The sequence below is a fragment of the Quercus robur genome, chromosome 9 (assembly GCF_932294415.1).
Source record: "Quercus robur chromosome 9, dhQueRobu3.1, whole genome shotgun sequence".
NCBI lineage: Eukaryota > Viridiplantae > Streptophyta > Magnoliopsida > Fagales > Fagaceae > Quercus > Quercus robur.
In genome coordinates this window covers 42,184,056-42,211,080 of record NC_065542.1, presented here as the reverse complement: position 1 = coordinate 42,211,080, position 27,025 = coordinate 42,184,056, and the positions used below count along the sequence as shown (strand labels likewise).

Sequence of the window (27,025 nt, the reverse complement as noted above, 5' to 3'; positions counted from 1 at the left end):
ACATTATTTTATTTTTTGCTTTTGTATTCTTAAATCCAACGCTTCCTAAAGCAGACAGTTCCAAACTCTATAAAATTCCTATAATTAGCTAGGAATCACCTTCATTACTGTATTAGTCACCGCCCTTGTCCCCTTGCTTGAATTTTTGTTCCCACCAATAGGATTAGAAACCAGAAACACAAGCATTGAGAAAGGCGCAAAATATTAACATTGAGCCTTCAAGCTCCAATTAAATTCTCTGCCTGTTTCACAAAAGCAGGTACTATATTGTCTCCTTAGAGCATTGCACGTGAATAAATTCTTATCTATTTTACGCAACGACTTTTTAAAATATTACACATTAAATTATTTATTTTAAACTATATTTTATATATATAAATATTGATTTTTTTATCAATTTTTTATTATTCTCTAGCCAAATCATGTCTCTCTCTTTTTTTATTATTTCTTTATATCAATTTACACGACAACAATAACAATGTATATTTACAAATTATTGTAGCTCTGATGTTATTTTACACAAATTTAACTAAAATGATATGAATGATTTTTTGGGTTAAATCTACAAAAATGACTTCTTATATTATTTTGTATGTGTGTGGCTTGTGTCTAGTGGAAGTTTTCACTGAATACCACTACAAGAAAAACGGGCTATTGCGGCGGGCCAAAACCGCCGCTAAAGCCCAAAAAAGCGCCGCTAAAGGTACATTCGACCTATAGCGGCGGGTGCTATTGCGGCGGGCCGTCCCGTCAGTGTTGCAGTGCCGCTATAGGTATATTGCGGCGGTCGCAAAAAGCGCCGCTATAGATGTACCTTTTAGCGGCGAGTGAAGGTTTATTGCGGCGGGTATAAAACCGCCGCCATACGTGTTTAGAATTCATGGCATTGACTTTTAGCGGCGGGTGGAAACGCCGCTATATGTGCGTACCTTTAGCGGCGGTCTATAAGCGCCGCTATAGGGTTTCATTTAAAAAATAAATTGTGCACCTATTGCGGCGCTTTTTGACCGCCGCTATAGGTTCTTTTTTTTTTTTTATTCCCTCTCCCAGTGGGCTTTAAAAACATTGTTGGCATCAAATATATTATTGTCCAGACAAAATGCCTGTTATAGTTTTAGCTCTACTAACACAATACCACAAATGTAACTAATTAACAACACAAATGTCTCCAAACTAACGTAATATTAACATATAAATATATTATCAAATACATAACAAAAGAAAAGATATGTTTCTTTGTACACAACATTATATTAACTATATAACATTGTCTATATCCATCATAATAAAATTAACAAAAAAAAAAGATGTGGTCTACCACTAGTGATAATCAAAAGGAGAGAAAAAAAAGGGGGAGGGGGGTGGATAAAGACCAATCAAAAGGAAAACAAAAATAAGAACTACTCTATACTCTTGTGGTTGTGGCTTAACATATACATAGCAGACGGCCACTACCAATAATCCAACAAAATAAGACTAACTTCCATGTTAAACACCCCATATACCATTTTTTTTTTTCTTTTTTACTTCCCCCCTTTTTTTCTCTTCTTGTTTTTAAGAAGCATGTTAGACATCTCATATCCATAATGAACAACACCCATCAGTGTGAAGGAGTTTTTCCATATGCCCTTACCACCAGCACCATCTGTCCATATCAGTTAAGAGAGAAGAGCAGCCAATTATTATACAAGAAAAGGTGCTTTGAAAAGCCACTAATAATAATACCAAAAGCCAGAGTCGCCTTTTTTTTTTTAAGTCAAGTTCGTATTTTTTTTTTCTCCACATGGTTTTTCTTTATGTTTTAAATGTAAAACATTCTAGTGAATTACCACCAATGGTTTCTCTTCATTGGAGCCTTGGCAAAACATAAATCACCACACACAAAAAAAAAAAAAAAAAAAAAAAAAAAAAAAAAAAAAAACTAAAATGAAAATCCTAAAGGACCGTGATTAATGATTTGATCTCAAATGGAAAAACAATAATAATAATAAAAAATCCTAAAACTATTTTCTAGAGATCTGATTGCATAGTTCTCAACACAAACAGAATTCAGATGGCATAAATCCTACATTAATATCTCCAAACCAACAACAACAACCAAAAAAAAAAAGGCTTTTGTATTGGAGAGTTGGAATCTACAGCGACAACAAAGAAAGAATCAAATTCCATGAATGAGAGAGAGAGAATGACATACCTAATTGAGTGGGGCCCTCCTCCAAATGCCTGATTTTGTCTCTCAGATAACTGCAATGAAATAATTAAAGTTTAAAAAAAAAAATTAGTATCAACAAAACCAATATTTATATATCCAATATTTTGCACTACTTCTAATCAATATAATTAATTAAAAAAAACAATAGTATCAGTGTTTTCTCAGAAGTTAGAAACGAAAAAAGAAATCAAGATTTAATAGTTGAGGCAATGTTATATAAGTTAATATCAGTGTTTTATGAGAAGAAATATAATTTCTTTAGGTTGCTTCGATTATTTTGGCTATGAATAATATTCTATATGAGGCAATGTTATATAAGTTAATAGAATTGTTTTAGTGGTAATGAAGGAAGAGATATGTGAAGTGCATAGAGGAGCAAATGCAAAGAGGAGCCTTTAGTTCAACAACCGAAGAGGAAAGATACTAATAGATAGAAAAGAGGATAATTTGTAGAGAATGCAACTGGTTTGGTTATGAAGCTGAGTTTGGGTGAGAATTTAAAATTTTCTTAAACTCAACTAATCATATCTTTTGTTAAGGACATTAGGGAGCTCCTTTCCCAACAAAAGGGATCAAAGAAAGTACAAAAAGGGATACTAATAAAGACATCACATGGGCTGGAGGGGAAATTGTTAAGTCCAACCCATGAGGGGATAAGCTTAGAGGTTTACTTGTTGGTTTTAGAATCCCACATTGATTAGAAGCATAATAAGAGGGCGCAATAATCCCATATTAATTAGAAGCATAATTAGAAGCATGGGCCCTTCATTTGGTGTGCCGTACCTATGTCGGACACGGGACACATCTGGGAGACTCTCAACCATTTTTATTTTTTTTGAAAAATTGCAGTACATGGGAGGGACACTTATCTTTTATTTCTTTGTAGTTTCAATCTTGAACACTTATCTAGTTATCTTTTATTTACACTTTTGGATCTCATTCTTAGTTTGTATTCTAATTTCTAAACATCATTTATTAGTCATGAATTTACTTTATTATCCATTATTGCTCTTAAATTGATATATGTTTAACATTAAATGAAAAAAATAAAATCTTAACAATATTTAAAAATAAAAATAAAAATATGATTAAGTTTTATAATTAATTAATATGCGTATCCCTACTGTTCCGAGTCCTAATTTTTTTTAAAAATTGCCATGTCGTACTAGAACCCGTGCACGTGTCCATGCTTCCTAGCTAAAGACATGCCAAACAATTTTAAACCCCAGATGCTGACAAATGCAACTTAAAGGATTTAACATAAAACATTAAATTGTCTTATTAAAATAAAAATAAATAAATAAATAAAAAGATTAGGGGTGATCTTAAACACTCAGACCTAGATGTGATGAATATGCATCCAAAAATGTCAAATGTTGGCTTTCTTTCAGACTTGGACAATGTATACGCACCAAAAGAATGGGATGTTAGTCTTCTTCGCAAAATGCAGCAAGGCTGATGTGCATTCCTTCACCTGTCATGGATCAGGGCAATCTCAAAACCCAGTATATGTACTGTCCAGAAACCACCACATAACATCACAGCAAATATGTGCACTTTAAAAGTTATATTCTGGACAATATAATAAATCGTTTTCAACTAGTAGTTTCTAAGCATGACTTACTGGACAAATTGCACCTCATCTTTTTCTTTTTTCTTTTTTCATAAGTCAGATTACATCTCATCTTAAATCAACAAGATTTTTCACTTTGCATCAATGTCCTCTTCAAACATTCACTTAGCACTTATAACATTATATATTGGATTTAATGAAAATGTGATAGGGAGGGAAGGTGATGATATACATGTCTTTACAGTATCATCATTGGAATTTTTACAGATCTCGAAGATAAAACATGAACCAAGCTATAAAATTTCCATAAACCAATCATTAGAAAAAAAAAATGGTGCCCAATTACAGCCTTGAATACTTAAAAAACTACACTAGCATCTTGCATGAAAAAATCTTCAAATAATCACGATTAAACAAACTGTAACAATTGAGATCCATTACTCACCCATTCAACAAATTGAGATTGATCATCAAATGCTTTTATATACAAAAATTAACATATAAATTTAAATCTAATTACTTAAATATATATATATATATACACACACACACAAAACAAATAATTATACACAAATATACATTTATATTCAACCATAAACAAGTCTAAAATTCAACCAGTCTGTAAACTTATACCAAAACAAAAAACAAACTTTAGCATGGCAAACAATTATCTAACACATTGATACACCCTTTTTTTTTATAAGTAAAAAAAAGGGCTTACGAAATGTATACAAAAGTAAAGCCCAAACGAAAAATTTAACTCTGAAGAAAAAAAAAAAAACACACACACACACACACACACAAAAGAAAAAATTAGATAGTGCGTACCTGGTTGAGCAGAGAAAAAGCACTCCGAACCGGGTAGTGATCATCCATAAAACCCAAAGAACAAATGCCATTCCTGTTGTAAGCATGCACCTTGTACTCTATTAAATACAAAAAAACAAAGAAAATGGTCATTAACAATAACAATACAAAAAACCAAGAAGGAAAGGAATGTCCCAAAAAATCTTGATAAACAAATGAAGATAAATTATGCATGCTACTTTCTAACACGCAAAGCATAAGAGCATTTCCATAATTCAATTTCAAAAGAACCAGGTTTATGGTGTGTGTGTGTGTGTGTTCGGTATAATAGAATTGGAGCATAGAAATTTGGAATCGAAAGGTATTCTTGGAAATTCAATTTCACCGCATGCAAATAAATCCAAAATCATAATCATCTAAAATCACCATTTGAGAAAGCTGGAAAACTGGATAATGCAGGAGCAGGAGCAGGAGCCTGAGATTACAAAACCAAACCAAACCCCACTGTGAGTGTGAAGTCATTTAATTTAAGATAGATAGGAATGCCACCAATGTAATAATAATGTATGTGCATACTAAGTGTTTTAAACCATCCCATCTATAGAGCTGAGCTGAATTGAGCATTATTTCCAAATTATTATTATTATTTATCTTTTCTTACCCAAAAAAAAAAAAAAAAAACTTTTAGCTCAATTGGTTTGCATTTCCAACATATCCATCCATCCAGGGTTCAACAAATCCCCCAAATCCAACTATCAAAAAATATCATCAAAAAGTTAATATATATATATATATATATATATCTATCTATTATTCTGAATGTCCTTCAACCTAACAAATTTTATCATTACTAATTTCGCATCCAACCTTCATCATATTCATTCAAACGTCAAATAGCATTGAATTTTTTTTTTTTGAAACAAAATGAGATTAAATAAAAAAAAAATTAAAAATGATTAAAGGGTCTCAAATTGTTCTTTCAAATTTCAAAGATGAAACCCAACTTCGTAATGAGAAGTTAAAGGAATACAATGATTCGGTAAAAAAATAAAAAAATATTACGAATAAATCATGAGAGAGAAACCCCCTGAAATTATATATATAAAAAATAGAAAATGTACAAGAGAAGAGAAGAGAAGAGAAGGGAACCTGAGATTGCGAGAGAGTGTCTTCGGAGAGAGACGACGACATCGTTTCAATCTCTTCCGCCATTTGCGAGTTGCGAGAGGATCTGTTATATATTGCGAGGGAATTCCAATTCCAAGAAAAAACCTAATAGAAAGAAAATGAAGAGATCGGGAGACCTTCGTGCTGGACGGACTGGCGTTGGGAGGGAGGGGTACAGCTGGCGACGGTGCAAGCGACGAAGACGATGAATTCTTTGACCGCTGGACCTCTTTCTCTCTCTCTCTCTCTCTCTCTCTCTCTCTTCTGTGTGTGTGTGTGTGAAGATTTGAGCTGTGAGGGAGAGAGAGAACCGAAGGTGAGGATGAGGAAGAGAGAGTGAGGCGGCTGAAAATGTGATAGGGTAAAAAAAACCCTAACTTTTACCTTTTGTTTTTATCCGTTGATCTTTCTTGGTGTATTGTTTTTATCCATTGATCCTTTTTTTTTTTTTTTTAATTCTAATTCTTTATTTATTTATTATTTTTTTGTGCTTATCCTCTTTTGTTTTTATCCGTTGATCTTTCATGGTGTATTGTTTTCATCCATTGATCCTTTTTTTTTTAAATTCTAATTCTTTATTTATTTATTATTATTTTTTTGTGCTAATCCTCCTTTGTTTTCTCCTTTTGTTTTTTCTTTTTCTTTCCTAGGCGTGACATGCTCTTTTTTTTTCTTTTTGTTTTATTTCTGATACTTTTTTGATAAGAACGTAATTTAATACCAGATGTTTCAATCAACCCATTTGGGATGGCAACTTTGTTATTACCTTTAATTCAAAAATGATGAAAAAAAAATTGATAAAAGAAGTTTAAATTCTTAACGTAATAATTATTCTTAGTCCTAAAATTTAGTCCTAAAATTGGATATTTTAATTTTTTAAAGAAGAATTTTTTTTTTTTTTTGTATTGGTACTGGGCATGATTTTTCATTTTCTTCCTTTGTTTTGTTTTGTTGTTGTTTTTTTTTTTTCCTAAGTCTAAATGCGTTAAGTGATGAGTTGCCTCACAAAAAAAATATAATAATAATAATATAATAATTCCAATATAATTTAATACTTTCAATTAATAAAATATAATATAATACTTCAAATTAATAAAATATAATTTAGTACTACAAATTTGTAAAATATAATTTAATAATTAATATAAAAAAAAAAAAGGCCAACTTACCCCCATAAATGTAAAAAAAAAAAAAAAAAAGTACATTTATATTAATGTACTTTTTTTATTTACATTTAAAAAAAAAAAGGTCACATATTTTAGATCACAAAGTACACAAGTGGTTTAACTCAACAAAAAAAGAAAAAAAAAAGGTACACACGATTGACATTGGCTTAAAATATATTAATGTTACGACATATAATTACACGTAATAATATAATTTAAATAAAAAAAATGTTTAGATGAAGAGTTTAGATTGTAGTTAAATTAATATTTTTATCAACTTAGAAATTATAGGAGAAAAAGATAAAAACAAAAAAAAAATTTATTTAAAAAAATTATAAAAAAAAATCTGCAATTTGGTGAAGTTACTTGGTCATTTTATTAATGAGCTATGAAATAAAATTTAAAAACAAAAAACAATCACATATACTCAATAAAATTCACCACACAACTTTCTCAAAATATATATATCACACAACAAAAATTATCACACGTTCTATCTTATTAAAAATTTAAAAAAAAATATCATAGCTATTATTAAATTTATGTAAGAATTTAAAAATGTGACTAACTTTGTTTACTTTTTAAAAAAATAATATGACTAATTGGATGGTCAGATTGAGTAAACATAACCATATAAGTACATAACACATATCCATCACATGCCATTCTTAAATTTGAAATCTAACCGTTGGATTTGAAGAGTGTAATGAAAAGTTAATTCTGATAAATTATGGTCACAATCAAACGGTTGGATTTAGAAAATGACATGGTCAATAACATATTATTGAATATTACACTAACCAATAACTTATTATTGAATTCATATTTTCAAAATCCAACCGTTTGATTACATGTTCTATATGTTCTAAACATGCATGCTAATTTTCATGCCAATCAGATGTAATTTACCATTTGATCTTTAAACTCATCTTTTATGCGTTATTTTAAACTACAAAAACTTAAATTTAAACAATTGATTAATGACGCGGCTATTAATCTTTGATCACCATGAAATTTTGTAAGCATGAGAAATATATGAAAATAATGTAATCTAACGGTAAATTTGTCAAAATTCACATTGAATTAATAAATATAGGGTTGGGTTCAAGTTACACCTAATGTAACTCAAAAAAATGTTACACCAACCAATAACTTATTATTGAATTCATATTTTGAAAATCTAACCGTTGGATTACATGTTCTATATGTTCTTAACATGCATGCTAATTTTCTTTCCAATTGGATGTAATTTACCATTTGATTTTTAAACTCATCTTTTATAAGCTATTTTAAACTACAAAAACTTAAATTTAAACAATTGATCGATGACGTGGCTATTAATCTTTGATCACCTTAAAATTTTGTAAGCATTAAAAATATATGAAGATAATGTAATCTAACGGTATATTTGTCAAAATTCACATCGAAATAAGAAATATAGGATTGGGTTCAAGTTACACTTGATGTAACTCTAAAAAAGTCACACCAACCAATAACTTATTGTTGAATTCATATTTTGAAAATCCAACCGTTGGATCACATTTTCTATTTGTTTTTAACATGCATGCCAATTTTCTTGCCAATCGGATGTAATTTACCCTTTGATCTCTAAACTCATCTTTTATGCATTATTTTAAATTACGAAAACATGAATTTAAACAATTGATTGATGACATGACTATTAATCTTTGATCACCTTGAAATTTTTTTAGCATGAAAAATATATGAAGATAATGTAATCTAATGGTAAATTTGTTAAAATTCACATCGAATTCAAAAATGTGGGGTTGGGTTCAAGTTACACTTGATGTAATTCTAAAAAATGTTACACTAACCAATAACTTATTGTTCAATTCATATTTTGAAAATCCAACCGTTGGATCATATTTTCTATATGTTTTTAACATGCATGCCAATTTTCATGCCAATCGGATGTAATTTACCATTTGATCTTTAAACTCATCTTTTATGCATTATTTTAAATTACAAGAACTTGAATTTAAACAATTGATTGATGACATGACTATTAATATTTAATCATCTTGAAATTTTGTAAGCATGAATAATATATGAAGATAATGTAATCTAACGGTAGATTTGTCAAAATTCACATCGAATTAAGAAATATAGGGTTGGATTCAAGTTACACGTGATATAACTCTAAAAAATGTTACACCAATCAATAACTTATTGTTGAATTCATATTTTAAAAATCAAACCGTTGGATTACATTTTCTATATATTATTAACATGCATGCCAATTTTCATGTCAATCATACGTAATTTACCATTTGATCTTTAAACTCATCTTTTATGCGTTATTTTAAACTACAAAAACTTGAATTTAAACAATTGATTGATGACATGACTATTAATCTTTGATCACCTTGAAATTTCTTAAGAATGAAAAATATATGAAGATAATGTAATCTAACGGTAGATTTGTCAAAATTCACATCGAATTAAGAAATATAGGGTTGGATTCAAGTTACACGTGATATAACTCTAAAAAATGTTACACCAACCAATAACTTATTGTTGAATTCATATTTTAAAAATCCAACCGTTGGATTACATTTTATATATATTCTTAACATGCATGCCAATTTTCATGTCAATCATACGTAATTTACCATTTGATCTTTAAACTCATCTTTTATGCGTTATTTTAAACTACAAAAACTTGAATTTAAACAATTGATTGATGGCATGGCTATTAATCTTTGATCACCTTGAAATTTCTTAAGAATGAAAAATATATGAAGATAATGTAATCTAACGGTAGATTTGTCAAAATTCACATCGAATTAAAAAATGTGTAGTTGGATTCAAGTTACACTTGATGTAACTCTAAAAAATGTTACACTAAACAATAACTTATTGTTGAATTCATATTTTGAAAATCCAACCGTTGGATTACATTTTCTATATGTTCTTAACATGCATGCCAATTTTCATGCCAATCGGATGTAATTTACCATTTGATCTTTAAACTCATCTTTTATGCGTTATTTTAAACTACAAGAACTTGAATTTAAACAATTGATTGATGACATGACTTTTAATCTTTGATCACCTTGAAATTTTGTAAGCATGAAAAATATATGAAGATAATATAATCTAATGGTAGATTTGTCAAAATTCACATCGAATTAAGAAATATAGTGTTGGGTTCAAATTACACGTGATTTAACTCTAAAAAATGTTACACCAACCAATAACTTATTGTTGAATTCATATTTTGAAAATCCAACCAGTGGATCACATTTTCTATATGTTCTTAATATGCATGCAAATTTTCATGCCAATCAAATGTAATTTACCATTTGATCTTTAAACTCATATTTTATGCGTTATTTTAAACTACAAAAACTTGAATTTAAACAATTGATTAATGACATGACTATTAATCTTTGATCACTTTGAAATTTTGTAAGTATAAAAAATATATGAAGATAATGTAATCTAACGGTATATTTGTCAAAATTCACATTGAATTAAGAAATATAGGGTTAGGTTCAAGTTACACTTGATGTAACTTTAAAAAAATGTTACACTAACCAATAACTTATTGTTGAATTCATATTTTGAAAATCCAACCGTTGGATCACATTTTCTATATGTTCTTAACATGTATGCCAATTTTCATGCCAATCGGATGTAATTTACCATTTGATCTTTAAGTAGGAAGGCGAAAAAAAAGAGACAAATTTTGGGGCTTGGAAATTTAAAGGTCTGTTGCGGCGGTCCAACCCGCCGCAAAAAGGACCCCTATTGCGGCGGGGTTTTTGGAGCGCCGCTATAGCTCTGTTACTGCCGCTAAAACAGGTCTATTGCGGCGGTTTTATGTCCCGCCGCTATAGGACGCCGCAAAAAACCCTACCTATAGCGGCGGTCACAAAAAACGCCGCAATAGATCTCATATATAGCGGCGGGCCAAAAATGCGCCGCAATAGGCGACATATAGCGGCGGTTTTCGCACCCGCCGCAATAGGTGCGCCGCAACTGCCTGTTTTTCTTGTAGTGTACGTTAGATGGTGGAAGTGTCCATCATCTAACATATTCGGTGGAAACTTCCATTGGACACAAGTCATGTCTATTTTGTATTCACTTATGTCAGTGAGGACTCATAGGATTAGGTAAAGAGTATAGCGTTATAAAATTAATTTATAAATAAAAATAAAAAAAAAATTAAAGAAAAATTTGAAAGGTCCATTATCTTTCGTGGGTGCATGAATAACTATTGTACGGAGCACTGTATCAAATGCAATAATAAAAATTGTAATCGGATAACACATTTTGTAAAGCAACAGCAACCCATGGGGCTTCCCTGTACCCTGATGTCTTTTATTGACTAACTATTGTACGGAGCACTGTATCAAACGGTATAACAACCATCAAAAGGTGATAATCAAAAATAAAAGATCAACAAAATCAAAAGGTGTAACAAAATCAACGGATATTGAACATGACACTTTCATGGTACATATAGTTGAAGTTTTTTGTTCATAAAAAAAAAAAATATAGTTGAAGTTCTTTCGATCTTAAGTAAATCAAAATTACGCTTCTTTTGCAAAAATCCACGTTTAGACCTGTATATATACTTTGCACCAATTTTAACAATTTATTAATATCAAGTCCAAGTAATTACTTAGACAAGTTCAATTGCAACAGGAATAAAACAGTAAAACCAATCACAATAAGAACAATCACACTCAGAAGATGAGAAATTGTTTACAAAGTGAAAATCCAATAGGGAAAAACATTGTATGGCCTAGCCCAGTTTGTCAAATCCACTATAAAGAAGTTGTGTTACAACCGAACTAATTTATGTCACCATAGGCCATGTTTGTCATAGTGTAATAAGTCCTCCAAGCCATGTAATTTGCCTTGCATCTAAGCTCCAAGCTATTGCTACAATTGCTCGTCCAACCTCCATCTTCACAATGGTTCAAAGCTACAAATTGAGACACCCACTGCCAAACCGATCTCTCGATTATTTCAGGACCACTTGAAGATTTGTTGTCTCTGTAGTTTCAAAACAGCAGAACTCTGATAACACATTTTGTAATCATACCAAAATTGAATTTGTTGTGCTTTTTGGGCTTTCACAATAAGGGGAAAAAAGTTCTAGGATTGGGCCCTGTCAACAATGTTGTGGACTAAGTTTGTGTTGAAAAGATAAATATTATTCCAAATTATTCTGATAATCCCACCCAATTTGCGTCTTAAAAAAATAGATATACTATTCCAAATTATTCCAGTGACCCACCCCAAAAAGAGAAGGGAAAAAAAAGAAGGTTTATAAATTCCAACTATTTCCTAACCAAAAGGAAATCTCATTCTTCTTATGATCACAATTTGGAAGAAATAAATAATAGAAACTCTTCCTATGGAAATAATTTCAAATGGTTTTTTTTTTTGTGACGATATAAATATGAGAATATACTACAATTCTATATGTATCCATAGTTTGAGATATTGTCAAGACACCATAAAAAATAAGGTTTATAGAAGGATTTATTTCTCGGGAGTTTCTAAAACCGCTTCTATAGCTCATCTATTATGGCACTTTTAGAAACTGTCACTATACACCCAGGCCTTTAACAGCGCTTTTGTAAGTGCCACGACAAGTATGGTTAATCTCGGCGGTTTAGAGGTCTATAGCGGCGGTTTTTCAATGTAAGTATCACAAATTCTATCCTATTGCGGTGGTTTAGAACTGCCGCAATAGGTACACCAAATACTAGACTTGCTATAAAAAATTAAAAAATAAACAATTTCAGGACCTGTGGTTATAAACCGCCACAATAGGTTTTAAAATCGTTAAAGCCTTATTATGGAAGTTATAAATTTGTGATATATCAATGCTAAGAAATGATAGTGATATATGTTAAGGTAACATTTAGAAATATATTAGCCAATAAATCGATCATTTATATGGACAAAATATTAATAAAATAATTGAAAAAAAATATGACAAAATATAACAAAACCAAAAACAAAAAAGAAATTGAAATATATTAGGTATTTTTTTAGTAATTATGAAAGAGAGGATTAGATGAAAAATTTATAGGTGAAAGTCCAAGTCCACTCCAATACTTTCCAAAGCAGCTTAAATACTCATAAAATCAAAAATACAGTAACGAATATATCGGATTTATATTGCAAAAATTATTGCCTTGACTTAATTCTAGGCCCCCACTTAAAATCTACAGTAAATTCTGAAAAATATCATCCACATACGTATTTATGGTACTCCAGGAGTACCTAATAATTTTCCCTTCGAGTGATACAAGCTTGTATATATTTTACCTATTTCTCCAATAGGAGCTCATATTGAATTCAGATTTATTATTTATACCTACTAAAGTCTAGTAGATCATAGAAGAAACCAAGTTATTGACAATAAAACCAATCATTTTAGCCCTCTTATTTAGCAAAGGAAATTTTCTATACAAAAAAAATGATCAAAACTCTTTTCTTTTTCTTTTTTTTTTTCTTGGTAATTAAGGAACTTCATAGGTATTAAATAGTTAGCAGTATCAAGATAAAGCAATTTTATTTTATTTTTTATTTTTTTATGAACAAGATAAAGCCTGTTAATACTTAATATGCAAGCTAGCATGATCCGAATTAAAACGGATATTTATCTCTGTAGGAGGATCTAAGAACAACTCTAAATAGGTACCTATTCCTAATTTGTTCTGAATCTCTAAATTGTCAATTGCAACAGGCAGCTAGGTCCGAAGCTATTAGGGGCTTCTCTCTTTGCAAAAATGGCCCAAAAATCACCCACTTTTCTTTGCAGACAACACTCTACTTTTTTGCCGTGCTACAATGAGTGACTTGGATGCTATCCAACATATTTTGAGTTTATATGAGCAAGCCTCAGGGCAAAGTTGAATAGAGGAAAAACTTCTGTGTTTTTTAGCAAGTCCACCCCGGAGGAGAGGAAATTATAAATTCTTAATATCTTGGGAGTAAGTGAAGTGCGAGAATACGAAAAGTACCTTGGGCTTCCAGCGGTGGTTGGGAGAAATAAAAAGGTGAGTCTCAATTTCATTAAGGAGAGAGTGTGGAGCAAGTTGCAAGGATGGAAGGAAAAGCTCCTTTCGCAAGCGGGTAGCGAGGTGCTGTTAAAAGTGGTAGTTCAAGCTATTTCCACTTTTGCGATGAGTTGTTTCAAACTCCCATCCGGATTATTAAATGATATTGAGATGATAATTAGGAAATTTTGGTGGGGGCAAAGGGGAGATCAACGAAGGATCCATTGGAAGAATTGGGAAACTTTGTGCAAACCAAAGGCCTTGGGGGGTATGGGCTTTAAAGATTTGGAAAATTTTAATGAGGCTATGCTAGCAAAGCAAGTGTGGAGACTACTTGTGGATCAGTCTTCTCTCTTTTATCCAGTTTTTAGTGCGAAATACTTTCCAAGCAGGTCAATTTTTGATGCAAAGGTTGCCTCCGGATCTTATGCTTGGCAAAGCATTGCAAAAGCTAGAAATCTTGTCCAAATCGGTTTGCTTTGGAGTGTGGGAAACAGAAGGAAGATTAACATCTACGGAGATAGGTGGCTGCCTGGAGGAGACTCGGCTTGTATTCTTTCTCCAAAGAATGGGGTTGCCTCAAATTGGGAAGCAGCAAAACTGTTGGCAACTAGGGGTGAGGGTTGGAATGACCAACTAGTGGAAGCCCTTTTTTTGCCATTTGAAGCACAAAGAATCAAGAGCATTCCAATACCTGTCACGGACTAGGAGGATAGTGTTACTTGGCCAAGGTGCAAGTCAGGCGCTTACTTAGTAAAAACGGGTTATCAATTGTTGTGTGAGTCTGAAATGAAGGCCGCACCATCAAGCTCCAATGCTGATGAGGTGAAGCGGTTTTGGAAGAGCATTTGGCGGCTGAAAGTCCCAAACAAGGTCAGGGTGTTCCTTTGGCGAGCTTGCTCAAATGCGTTCCCAACTAAGGTGAACTTACAGAGGCAGAAAGTGCTGGATAACCCTCTGTGTGAACAGTGCAAGTGCAGGGAAGAAGACGTGCTACATGCCATATGGAGATGTGAAAATCTCCGAGAAGGGTGAGAGCAATCTTTTGTAGAGGTTAGGAGAAAATTCCCGTGCGTCATATCACTGTGCGATCTGGTTAGCATCATAAAAGAGGAAGGAAAAAGCTTGGAGGAGTTTGCCATGACTGTGTGGCTGATCTGGGTCAGAAGAAATAAACAAAGACTCAATGAACCAGCCCAACCACTCTCGAAGCTTGCCCAATCAGCCACGGCTCTGTTAGATGAGTTTCAATAGGGGAAGCAACAGAAAGAACCTCAGTCAAGGGCTGGATCGGTACAATGGCAGCCTCCACCTGTGGGATCAATGAGAGCGAATTTCGACGAGGCGGTGTTTGGGGAGGAGGAGGGCTGTATTGGGGTGGTTATTCGCAGCAATAAGGGGCAGGTGCTAGTTGCTCTGTTCGAGAAAGTTCTCATGCCAACATCTGTGGAGATCTTGGAAATGTTTGCGGCCCGCAGAGCTGCTCTCTTTGCCCGGGAACTCAGCTTTCGCAAGGTGTGCTTTGAAGGAGATGCAGACCTCGTGGTGAAGAGTTTGCAGGCAGGGAAGGCTTCAAATGCGTTGGCTAGACACTTGGTAAAAGACTTTGCATCTATAGGGGGTTATTTCCAATCCTACTCTATCATCCATGTGAGGCGGCTGGGTAATTATGTTGCTCATGCATTAGCTAAGGATGCTAGGTTCTCTTTCCAGTAAAGAGTTTGGGGTGAGGTTGTTCCTCCAAACATTTTGAATTATGTTGTAAAAGACTTGGTTTAGTTATATATTTTCAGCCTGAGTTGGGTTGTTCCTAAAAAAAAAAAAAAAAATGGGAACAACTCTAAATCCTATGCTTGATTTGAGCCACTTCTTGCTAACACATCCCCATAACTATTCGCTTCTCTGTAGTGGTGTTCAACCATACTTGCCAATTTTGATTTATCAACTGCCTGCACTCATCAACAAGAGAGGCACAAATTAATTTCATCAGATAAAGAAAACACATCTACTACAACTTTGGCTTCAATTTCAATGTTCACTGTTTCTAAGTTTAGGCTTTTGTGGATTAATAGTTCATACCTCAAATGCAAAGCTTTGCTGCTACACTAGTTGCAACACCAATGTTCCTCTAATAGCCTCAAACCCGAGCCGCCACTACTTACTAATCTAAGGTTGCCCTACAATGAGCCATATTCCACGTTAGCAGCGGAGCAAGGAGGAAGTATTTGCTATCCGCTCACTCCCTTGTGAGAGAGATTTGATATATCACCATGACATAAAATAAAAATCAAGAAAGGAGCTACACTGCACACAGAGTCCTAATCTTCTCTAGCAATTCTTTCACCAATATGTTTTCTTGATAGCACATCCAGAAGGAGGATTTAAATCTTGTTGACATTCTGACATTTAGCAAGCTTATAGGTCCTCTTGAGAACAAAATTTCCACTACTAGATAACGCCCATGATAGTCTATCTTCAAAATGTGAAAAGGGTTTGCTTGATTTCCAGTAGCAAGCTATGCGGGAATGTCAAAAGAAATCTATCTCCAAATCCACCCAAAATGGATATCACTTTCCTTCACTAGCAAACCTCATCCTCTCTACTCAAGGGTCCCTGAATTGGGTCCCTTAAGGAACCTCAGAGTGAGCCATTTATCATTCCAAAACTTGAGATTACTTTGGCTTCCAATAAACCATTGGATTCCTTTGAGAAAATGTCAATACCTTTCTTCATTGCACTCCAAGTTTGGGAGCAAGGTAACCTACTGCCCTGTGCAGAAGCTAATCTATTAGGAATCAACAGGGTGAAGCCAAGAATTTTTGTTGGGGGGCCAAATTGCAACACTAATATATCTATCAAGACAAGTCCCACACACACACACACACACACATATATATATATATATATATATATATACATGCATACTTTTTTATTATATATACACACACTTTTTTATTTGATAAGTTATATATATACACACCAAAAAAAAAAAAAGAGTTTAGTATTTTCAATCAAAATTATGTTTGATGGTGATTTTTCATAAAATAAAATTCAATTTTTCCATTTTCATTGTTAAAAAGTTTCATTTTAAATACAAATTATCAAATTTTATATTAAAGTAAGTAAAAAATCTTTCAATTCAACTAATGAAATTCTCAAAAACATAAATGATCAAAAACATATTTAAAACTATCTTGCTTTAACTTATTATATGGCAACTAAAGACACATTTCATGTGTAGTTTTAGTGACAAGATTTTTTTAATGAATCAATGACTTGTTAATCGCCACATAACGAGTTGAAAAAGATAGATTCAAACATGTTTGATACCAAATTTTATCAAATATTTAACAGATATAAAAGCGCATTTTACAACAAAAAATAAAATTGCGAAAAATAAAGTTATATCCTTATAACTATTAAACCAATTATTTTTTTTAAGAGTATCATTGGACTAATTCAAATATTTGAGGGGGCCAATTCTTATTTTTGTAGACTAATGCCCCCCACCCTTGTACTTACCTTTGCCCCTAGGAATCAAGTATACACTAGTCAACTCTTGAACCCACATAACTGAGTGTAAGCTGAGACCATCCTCCTAACCAAGGTTGTCAAAATCGAGATCCTACGTATGATCATTGAAGGTAGGTGAGATTGTAAGTCGTAAGATCGGATCGTGAATCGTAAAATCCTATATATTTTCATATTTAAAGCAAAAAAACACATTGATAATGACTTTGTATGTTGAATAATCACGTAAATTTTAAATTCATCCATAAAAAAACTAAGATTTGCATCATATGATGCATGTCATACATCGCTAAGTCTATATTAACAAAACAAGTATATTTAAGTTTTGACCCAATGTATTTATAAAGTTCAATAAATGTTTAATTAGCAACCGAATACCAAAATATTTATCAAAACATATGAAAAATATTTTCCAAGTTCTAAGTTCCAAGTTTGATATCCAAAATAAGTTAGCAAATGGAAACTAGCTAACTACAATATGAAATCCAAAAAGCAAGATAAATATTAAAGTGAAGTGAACATTTAATTATTCTCATTCTAAGATTCTTATAACCACCATCCTAAATTCCTAATCATCATCATTCATTTCATCATCTATTTAGACATTATATATTTGTATACTAGAGTTACAAAAGACATTAAGATACAATTTCACACTCAATTATTTAAGTTATACCACTTAGGAACAATTAAAGTGCATGCTCAAAAAAATCAATCAATCAATATACAAATACAAGCATAATTGGTAAAATTATATATAAAAAAAAAATTTAGTAATATTAGAACACAAATTAGTATATTGATAAAAAAAATTTAATAACATTATAACTTAAAAGGCAGTAAAGCCAACATCAAATTCTTCCTTTAGAAATGATGAATCATTCATTCATTTTGATTACAAGTGAACTAGAAATTAGAAAACATTTGTTTAGGTTAACATAATTTTATAAAAATAAAATAAAAGTTATACCATCACAACATGAAAATATAAAAACCCTTAAAACTTCATCAAAACAAAAAATTTATCCCATATATATAAAAATAAAAAATAAAAAATAAAAAATAAAAATAAAAAAACCAAATTTTTTTGTTTTTGGTAGGATCCCCTACGATCCTACGTACGATCCTACAATTTTTATGATCTTAGTGCGATCCTAAACATTTTATTGAGATGAAATCGTAAAATCGTGCGATCCTACGATCTAGATCGCGATTTTGATAATCATACTCCTAACCCGCAAGAAGTTCCTACTGACTCTGTCCAGATTGTCAAAGAGCCTGGTTTTCAAACCAGCCCACTACATCACATAAGTTGGAATAGCTGTTGGGGTAGCATTAATGAGTAGTTGAGTACCATCCTACTAGCAAAGGAAAGTAGATGGGCTTTCCACCATGCAAACCTACCCTATACTGGATCCATAATGAAGCTCAGATCTTGGATTGAGGATCTCACAAATTTGCTAGGGAACCAAGTACTTCCCAGATTTGGGATTGAATAAAACCCAAAAATATTACACAGGTGCTCTCTAAGGGATTGATTCACATTTGGCAAGAAGAAGACTCCACATTTTCCTTGGTTAACCTTTTGGCCAAAAACTAACAAAATTAATCAACTTCCTTCACATAATGGCAATTCTTCTTATCTAACTTAGGAAATATCACTAAACCGTCAACAAAGAAAAGGTGTGAGATATCAAAGCCACTTCTGGAAGCCTTAACAGGATGCCACTTATCTTCACACTTTTCAGAATCTTCATCACAGCATCATGACTCCACTAGAGCCTAGAGCATCACAAACATTTACCAGACCAAAATCACATTCTACAACCGTGTACTAGTTTATCACAAAATTTTGTTAAGTTCTACCTATTCAGGATAAACAACATACAATGAAGCACGACATTGATGTACACTACCACAATAAATGAAGTAATAATTTCCGAGCAACACTACCCAATATTGATCTCATGCTCATAAATGCCTGCCCTTATGTTGGGAGTATTGTCTTCCGGCCAAGTGCTTGCTTGAGTAAAAGAGGAGAAAAGGTACATTATTACTAGAACTTTGGTGCAACAAATAGCAAAAATCAATACTATGATTCTACAGCAGATTACAAGGACCTATATAGAGCATAAATACTGTAGGATATATACAATTTATGTACAAAACACTAATGAGGACCAAAAAACAGGATAAACACTGTAGTGACTAGATTTTATACTTGGCCAAGCTATGTTCTCAGGGAAACTACAGTCCTAAGTTTACAATCCAATCCCATTTTGCACTTAATAAGAAATCCATCACTACCCACCATAATGGAGGAAAAGAAAATTTCAAGACTATGATGCAAATGGATATAATTGAGAGCTAAAGAATGTATGAAGAAAGAGCCCTAAAGGAATATGTCGAAGAAGAGCAATTGACAAGGAGGAGATAAGAGCCAAAGGTAAAAAGCAGCAAGAAACCAAGAAAATTTCTCTTCATGATTTTCCCTTGCCTGTGGCCCCTTCTCGCTGATTCCGGAAGTGACTAAGAAGCTGTTGTGCCTGCATAATAGAAAACAAAATATATTATTATCTTTTTTCCACACATTTAGGTCAATCTCACACACTCATGGAACTTGGGCACACATCTTGTATCAAAGACATAGTCACTAGGAGGACAGGAACTGAAAATATTTGGGTGGGGATGGGAAGGCTTTTCACTCAAACAAAAATGAACCTTCTCATAATTAACTTGTAATGCTTTTTATTTCCTTTTACTGGTTGAAGGACACCAACTGCATGGTATAATGGCACACTGACTGGAAAGCAGCTGACCAGACTGAAAAGAAAAAGATGGGCAGCCAGTGTTAGAATAAGCTGTTTACCTTTTCCTTTGCCCTTGGTGTGCCAGACTGTGATAAGGCAACCAAGGGAGGGACAGCTCCTTCTTGCAGAACCAGGGTACAATACTTGGAACTGTTGAGACACAGTTGCAACAGTACAGAAGCAGCATTTTCCTTTCCTCTCTGAGATCCCGATTCAACAATCTCAACTAGTAATGGAATACCCTCTTCCCGCCCAATTGCCAAACGTCCCTCCCCAATTGTTGACAGGTTTGCTAGAAGAGCAACAGCTTTGTCAACCATCCCTGTAGCAGGGTCCATCAACTTAACAAGATACTTTACAGCACCTGCTTGAACTATACGAGCCTTATTTTCATGAAGAATTGATAGGTTAAACAAAGCTGTAGCAGCATCTTTCTTCCCTCGAAGAGTTCCCAAGTGTAGAAGATCCACCAATGCTTTAACTGCACCAGAACGACCTATTTTCACCTTGTATTCTTCTAGTACAGAGAGACTGAATAGAGTTGCTGCAGAATTCTCTTTGGCTCCATCATTTCCTGTTTTCAGAACATGGATAAGTGGTTCTATAGCACCCGCTTCTGCAATCATGGCCTTATTGTTTTCATTAATTGATAAATTTAAAAGGGCTGTCACAGCATGCTCTTGTGTTCGCTTCATTTCTGAAGAAAGAAGTGAGACCAAAGGTGCAATAGCCCCACACTGGCCTATAATGACACGATTCTCCATGTTGTGTTTTGCAAGAAGCCGCAATTCTTCTGCAGCTGTAGTTTGCACTTCATTGGACTGACTCTTAAGGTCTTCAATCAATTTCTTGACATGGGAAGCTGAGGTCACCTCATCAGATCCTGAGTCTGAAAATGGGAGTGAGTTTGCTCTTAAGTAATTATGGTTTATGTTACCTGCTACTTCAACTTCTATTTTCAAGTTGTCAAATTTCTTTCCAGGTAACCAAGAGGGAAATCCTGGTTCTTTACATTGAGGAGAAGTATCAAGACATTCAGTTGTGATTTCACCAGACAGCTCATTCACGTTTTCACGCTTGCTCGATATTCTTGGCACCTCATCTGACACTGGTGGCATATAATCAACACTGGAAATGGCACTTGATGCTGATTCACTCCTGCTATGGATGTATGATTGTTCAGGGGATGGATGGTAAAACTTTTCTGTCTCCCGGCTTTGGAATCCATTGGAATTTTTCCCATTTAATCTAGAAGAGGCATCATTCTTTTGCTTTTCAAATCCATTTCCAACTTCATGAGATGATCTTGACATCGAATTGCTGTTGTGTAAAGAAAAAGGGGAACTATCTGTGCGGATTAAATCTTGAGGAGATGCATGATCTGATAGGGATGGCACTGAAACAAACTCAGTGCGCTCAGAGTTGTAAGTTTTTATATTGTTTTCTTCACACCAATTTGATATCATGGCTTTTACAGTATAATTGGGAATAAGATTTGTGTGTGTGAGTGTTTGACGAGTCTTTGGGCAAATAGTCAGTCCATGATCAAGCCACTTTTGGATGGAAGACCTCTCATAGGTTTGACCAGAAGCCACGATCACAGGATCCAACATAAGTTCTGACGATAGAGGGCAGCGGAAGTATGAAGGGATTGGGACACCACTTCTTGCTTCAAAGCGCTGAATTTTCACCATGCAATTACGAATGTGGGAGACAAGATTCACAATTTGGTAGATTTGATCTAGTTCCCCTTTCGCTTTATTGACTTGGGCATTTATTCTCTCTTTTTCCACACAAATACTTTCTTTCAGTAGTTCCTGGTTTGGTGTCAAATTAAGAAATTCAATAATCTTCAGGAGATGTTTGGTGCAGGGAACAATATTATCTCTTTGACTTATAATAGCCTCTTCTATATATTCCGTTACTCTTTCCTGCTTCAAACATTGAAGCTCCTGCATACAATTCTGAAAGAGTACCAGGAATCAGTCTGACAATTGCCTTAAATGACCAGACAACTAGTAGAGTGATAGCTATCTAAAGCCAGTAAAACTGAATACAGAAGAGAAAGTTTGCCACCAGTAAAACTGAATTCACATAGAAAACAATATATGCGGCGGACATTATACCTGCACATTACTTAAACTTATAGTAGACGAAGATGACTGTAATAATCTACACAATATGTGACAAATATCGATTGATGAGCTCCGAATTTTCATCAGCAATGGCTCACTCCACAGAACCTGGAGATATAACACAACAAATAATAATTAAAACAAGTACATATAGAAAGTTACCACCCCCCCCCCCCCCCCCCAAAAACCCTTTTTTTCCCCTAAAAACCCACACACAGAACTCCCAAAAGACAAAATACTTTATGTTCTCCACTTGATTTCCAGAAGCAAAAGGAAAGAAATAAGTTTGCATTTTGCAGTCTAATGCAACTGCCGTTGTAAGATTCAAGTTTTCTTCTGTTCCCTATGATTTCTCCTAATTCAAAGAAATGATCATGTAATTTCAGGAAATTACTAGATGACATTCATTAAACATGTGCCAGAAATAAAGTTTCACAAATAAGAACTAGATATATTAATAATACTATTGCTGTTGAATAACACCAAATGAATCTCACCAAAAAAAAATAATAATAATAATAAATAAGGTGCACAAAAGTAATTCCGTTCACAGAATTTGTTTTTAGGGAGGCAGGGGATGATAAAAATTGATCCACTGGGAAAATAAGTTAATAAGATGTTACTTACACTGCATAGTTTGCTCATTTTTGGAGACCAATTTTCCATGAACTCCCTAGTCTCATTGATAGCCGTATCCAATTCTTCACACTCTTTACAGAGAATTTCATCTGAAGGAATTTTGTAATCAACAACTTCATCAAGCACTGCTTTCAAAAGCTTTAATGCACCAACTAGATCTCTGTAATCCTTCTGAATAGGCATTGCTTTCATTGTCTGGCATGATACTAGAAGAATGAATCGAGAAATGCTGTTGATAAGACATTTTACCGATGATGTGTCCATCTGACCTGTTCTGATAAAACATATAACAAAATTAAAAAATGAAAACAGAAAAGTTTATGAAGATAAATTATTGTTAGAATATCTTGATGAAAGTAGTTTACAATCATAAGAGTTCCCTTTAACAATAACTAGGTTTTCATTGTTATAACTTATAACAAGGGGTTTGCTGATTCTTTAGGATAAATATCCACTTGTTACCTATTCTAGACTCTAGAGCTTGAAGAATTTCTTAGACTAGTAACCAACATGTCATGCTATATCATTCTCCCTTCGAAAAGATAAAAATGAAACCCTAAACAACAAGTAATTACCCTTATACATGGAACAGGAGCTAAAGAATATTTTATAGAGGTGCAGAACCATTAAGGAAAAAGAAAAACAGAACTTGAAGCAGCTAATTTCCTGGCAGTTCAAGTAACTGTAATATGAAATAAGAAAAAGTAATCAAAGAATCACTATCTATTTTCACTATGTAAGTATTTCTAAACGTGAGATTTGGTGCAATAGTTGACAGATGCCTACCATACACAACGGGAAATGGGATAAAGAGTCTCTCTAACAAAAGCAGCCTGAAGGGGAACTGAAAGTAATAGGAGATTCCTATCTTGGTGGAATAGCCAGTATATAGTCCCCACAAGGATCTGGAGAATGATGAAGAAAAGCTGGTCCCCAAGGACAATAACCCTGTAGCCAATTTGGGACATAGGGGAGCCTACAGAACTGGGCAATGTAGTAAATAGCCTGCAGGCACAGAGTCAAAAAAGCCGGTAAGCCATGCATCTAACAGAATACCTCAAGTGGAACTTGCATCTAAAAGCCTAAAACAAATCAAAACTCTTTCCTTTTAAAGAGGCTACAATAACATGTGCAACTCTTATATGTTCATGTGGCAATTGTCTCTGCAATGGGCTCCAAATCCAGCTACCATGTCCAGACATTCAGGTCATCACACGAGCTGAAGTTGTACAATTATTTACTTAAGAAAGCTTTTCCAGAGCTCCCTCAACCCTGATGCCAACTAAGGTAATATCTAGTGCTAGGCATTATGCTGCATTTGGAGGCATCCTGACCAGTAACCACATGCTATTGATCATTGTAGGCTGCTTTTGAACTGATTATCGATATTCAAGAAAAGGCATCACAAACTTGTACAAAACTAGATGTAACTGCCAAATCACATGCCTCCCTTTTTAACGGTAGAACCATGGAAGCAAGCATGTAGCGTTATAATCAATACTCATCTTGCTTGAATACACTCAGAAAGACATACAGCAACATAAAGTTTTTTGCGCAGGAACAGAAAATTCCTAGAAGTTCAGCTTCTTGACTTGTGAGCATGACAGAATGCCTTTTAACCAACAGGGCTGAAGTACAGCACCCCAGGGACATGAGACTAAGAACATCTTATATGAAAATTTTCCATCTCTAATTAGAAGAACAAACTTATTGGGTCATTTTCTGCTATTTTCCATGTTGATCTTTTTGCACACAAAATGAGGAAACTCAAAATGACCATTACTATCTTTATAGTTTATTCTTGTTTGCAAAAAAAAGTCTCCAACTGTTTTTACAAATTCAGAAAATAAGAAAAGAACCATTTCCTGAGGATTACAAATTCCACACCGCTTGCTCCCTCAAGAAAAGCCCTTTAAAGCTTTTACTGAAATTTTTTTTCACACTCTCTTTAGTAGGTGAGAAAAGCTTCGGTGGGGAAGAGAATTCTATAAATCTTGAGACTATTCATGTTACCTGTGAACACAAGAACCACAACTCAACTAAGCCTAATACATCTATTTAGATAGGTTGAACAGAATCCCCCATTCATATGAATAATAGATTCCAAATATTAAAAATATTCTACTTCCTAGTTCTTTCAGAAACAAACCAAAGGATATGCAAATTTGCTAAACCAAAACAATTATTGCTCCAAACAGTTAAAACAACATTGTAAATAAAAACCAACCTCAAAGAAACAAACATTTCTCCGAGTGTCAATATTATCAGACCCACTTTCTCTAATCACACCCCCCAAAATTTCAGTATTTCACACAGAGACCAGGAAGAACTCCAAAGCTTAAACCCAATATAAAAATGGAAACCCCAGCTCATTTTATCTCCAACCCATTAAAATATTTCACAAACCATTCATAAATTTATGAAAAAAAATAAAAATAAAAACCCAACATTTTATAAACAAAAACCAGGAAGGTTTGAATTGAAGCATACCTTGATGCATGTGGGTTAAGCTTGCAGGTTCAAGCAAAAACAGATCTTGATGAACCCCAGAGCTTGAAACTTGAACATAGAAACCTTTTAATTTTTTGTGACTGATAAAAGATGAATCTTTGATAACAAGTACAAGCCCTCATGCCCTGCTTTCTTTACAAAGCTGCATGAGAGAGAGAGAGAGAGAGAGAGCAGGGAACTGAAATTAAAAAATTAGGGGAAAAATTAAAAAAAGGTATTTGGTGGGGCCAATGTAGTTACAGATTTGTTGGGTTTTGTGGGAGAAGATTTAATTAAGAACATTATACATTAATAATGAATAGTGGGAATTGTCATAAGAGAAAGGGGAGACCATAAAATGGGATTTGGTATTTAGGGATCCTATGATTAAATTTGAGGCAAATGTGTAATAAGAAGTCCGATTTTTTTTTTTTAATAGGTCATGTTAACGGGTGTTTTTAGAACAATTATTAATAAATTATATTATGAAAGTTTTAACATCATTTTGATGGAAAGCAGTTAATAAACTTATTAAACTATATTAGGAAAGTTTTAACGTCATTTTTATAGGAAATATAAAAAATTGTCAACAAAATTAATTATTTTATTATTTTCTCATAAAATATTTCTAAAAATAACTCATAATCCAATGTACTTGGGACATTCTTTAACATTTCTTTATGGGTACTGTTAACGGGTGCTGTACAGCATCCGTTAATGTGATAAAATTTAAAATAAATTATTCAAGTTTTTTTTTAAGGATGTGGAAAATAATTAATATTTATTAAATGTGTATCAATTTAAATGAAGAAAGTCAAATTATTTTGTGGTAAACCATAGCTAAAAAGTAAAATTTTGCCAATTTTCTATGCATTGGAATTTGTGATAGATCATAAATGAACCATAGCTAATTCATTAACAAGTGTTGGCCGGTACCTGTTAACAAAGTCCTTTATATATATATATATATATATGAATTTTGCTAATGTGTTCTTCAAGTACATAATAATTAACTATTTTTGGGAAAAAAAAATTTCGGGAATTGAAAAAGTATTGACAATTTTTTCAATTTTCGAGAAAATGTTACTCTCAAAATATTACAGGGAAATACCATTTGTTACTCTCTAACTAAAATATCCTTTCACTTTTTCCCTAAATTAGCATTTCATGCTTCTTCTTCTTTTTTAAGAGATTTCTCTTTTCTCATAAATAATAAAAAATAAAAAAAGAGATTTTTCTTTATTATTCTTTTTCTTTTTCTTTTTTCCTTTTTGAGGGATGTCTCTCTTCTGTCCCTTGTTCCAGGGATGGTAAAATTTCTTCACCCTATTTGATCCATTCTTTCAATTTGGTTTTCTTTACCTAAAAAAGATGATAAGATGTGGACAAGTTTTGCTAACTCGATCCAACCCATCTCATCTGACCCTGAATGTGTATATAGATATC

The 27,025-nt window shown here is 33.1% G+C and overlaps 2 protein-coding genes across 7 annotated transcripts; both read right to left on the bottom strand.

Annotated features, from left to right (window-relative positions):
- Positions 1–1,165: 1,165 nt before the first annotated feature.
- LOC126698472 (uncharacterized) lies at positions 1,166–6,132 on the bottom strand. 3 transcript variants are annotated; one of them, XM_050395725.1, is made up of 6 exons: positions 5,742–6,132; positions 5,019–5,067; positions 4,614–4,711; positions 3,625–3,686; positions 2,195–2,244; positions 1,166–1,645 (listed from the first exon to the last, which is right to left on the bottom strand). In XM_050395725.1, the coding sequence occupies exons 1-6, from the start codon at positions 5,802–5,804 to the stop codon at positions 1,524–1,526; spliced, it is 444 nt and encodes a 147-aa protein (XP_050251682.1). In that variant the 5' UTR covers positions 5,805–6,132; the 3' UTR covers positions 1,166–1,523. The 3 variants fall into 3 exon arrangements, with proteins under 3 accessions (XP_050251682.1, XP_050251683.1, XP_050251684.1); XM_050395727.1 differs by lacking the exon at positions 3,625–3,686 and having other exon boundaries at positions 1,551–1,645; XM_050395726.1 differs by lacking the exon at positions 3,625–3,686 and having other exon boundaries at positions 1,166–2,244.
- Positions 6,133–19,525: 13,393 nt separating this feature from the next.
- On the bottom strand, positions 19,526–25,781 carry LOC126698468 (U-box domain-containing protein 3). 4 transcript variants are annotated; one of them, XM_050395712.1, is made up of 6 exons: positions 25,580–25,778; positions 23,876–24,094; positions 23,078–23,363; positions 22,442–22,558; positions 20,375–22,279; positions 19,526–20,051 (listed from the first exon to the last, which is right to left on the bottom strand). In XM_050395712.1, the coding sequence occupies exons 3-6, from the start codon at positions 23,351–23,353 to the stop codon at positions 19,986–19,988; spliced, it is 2,364 nt and encodes a 787-aa protein (XP_050251669.1). In that variant the 5' UTR covers positions 23,354–23,363; positions 23,876–24,094; positions 25,580–25,778; the 3' UTR covers positions 19,526–19,985. The 4 variants fall into 4 exon arrangements, with proteins under 4 accessions (XP_050251669.1, XP_050251670.1, XP_050251671.1 ...); XM_050395713.1 differs by having other exon boundaries at positions 23,078–23,358; XM_050395714.1 differs by lacking the exon at positions 23,876–24,094 and having other exon boundaries at positions 25,580–25,781.
- Positions 25,782–27,025: the final 1,244 nt, after the last annotated feature.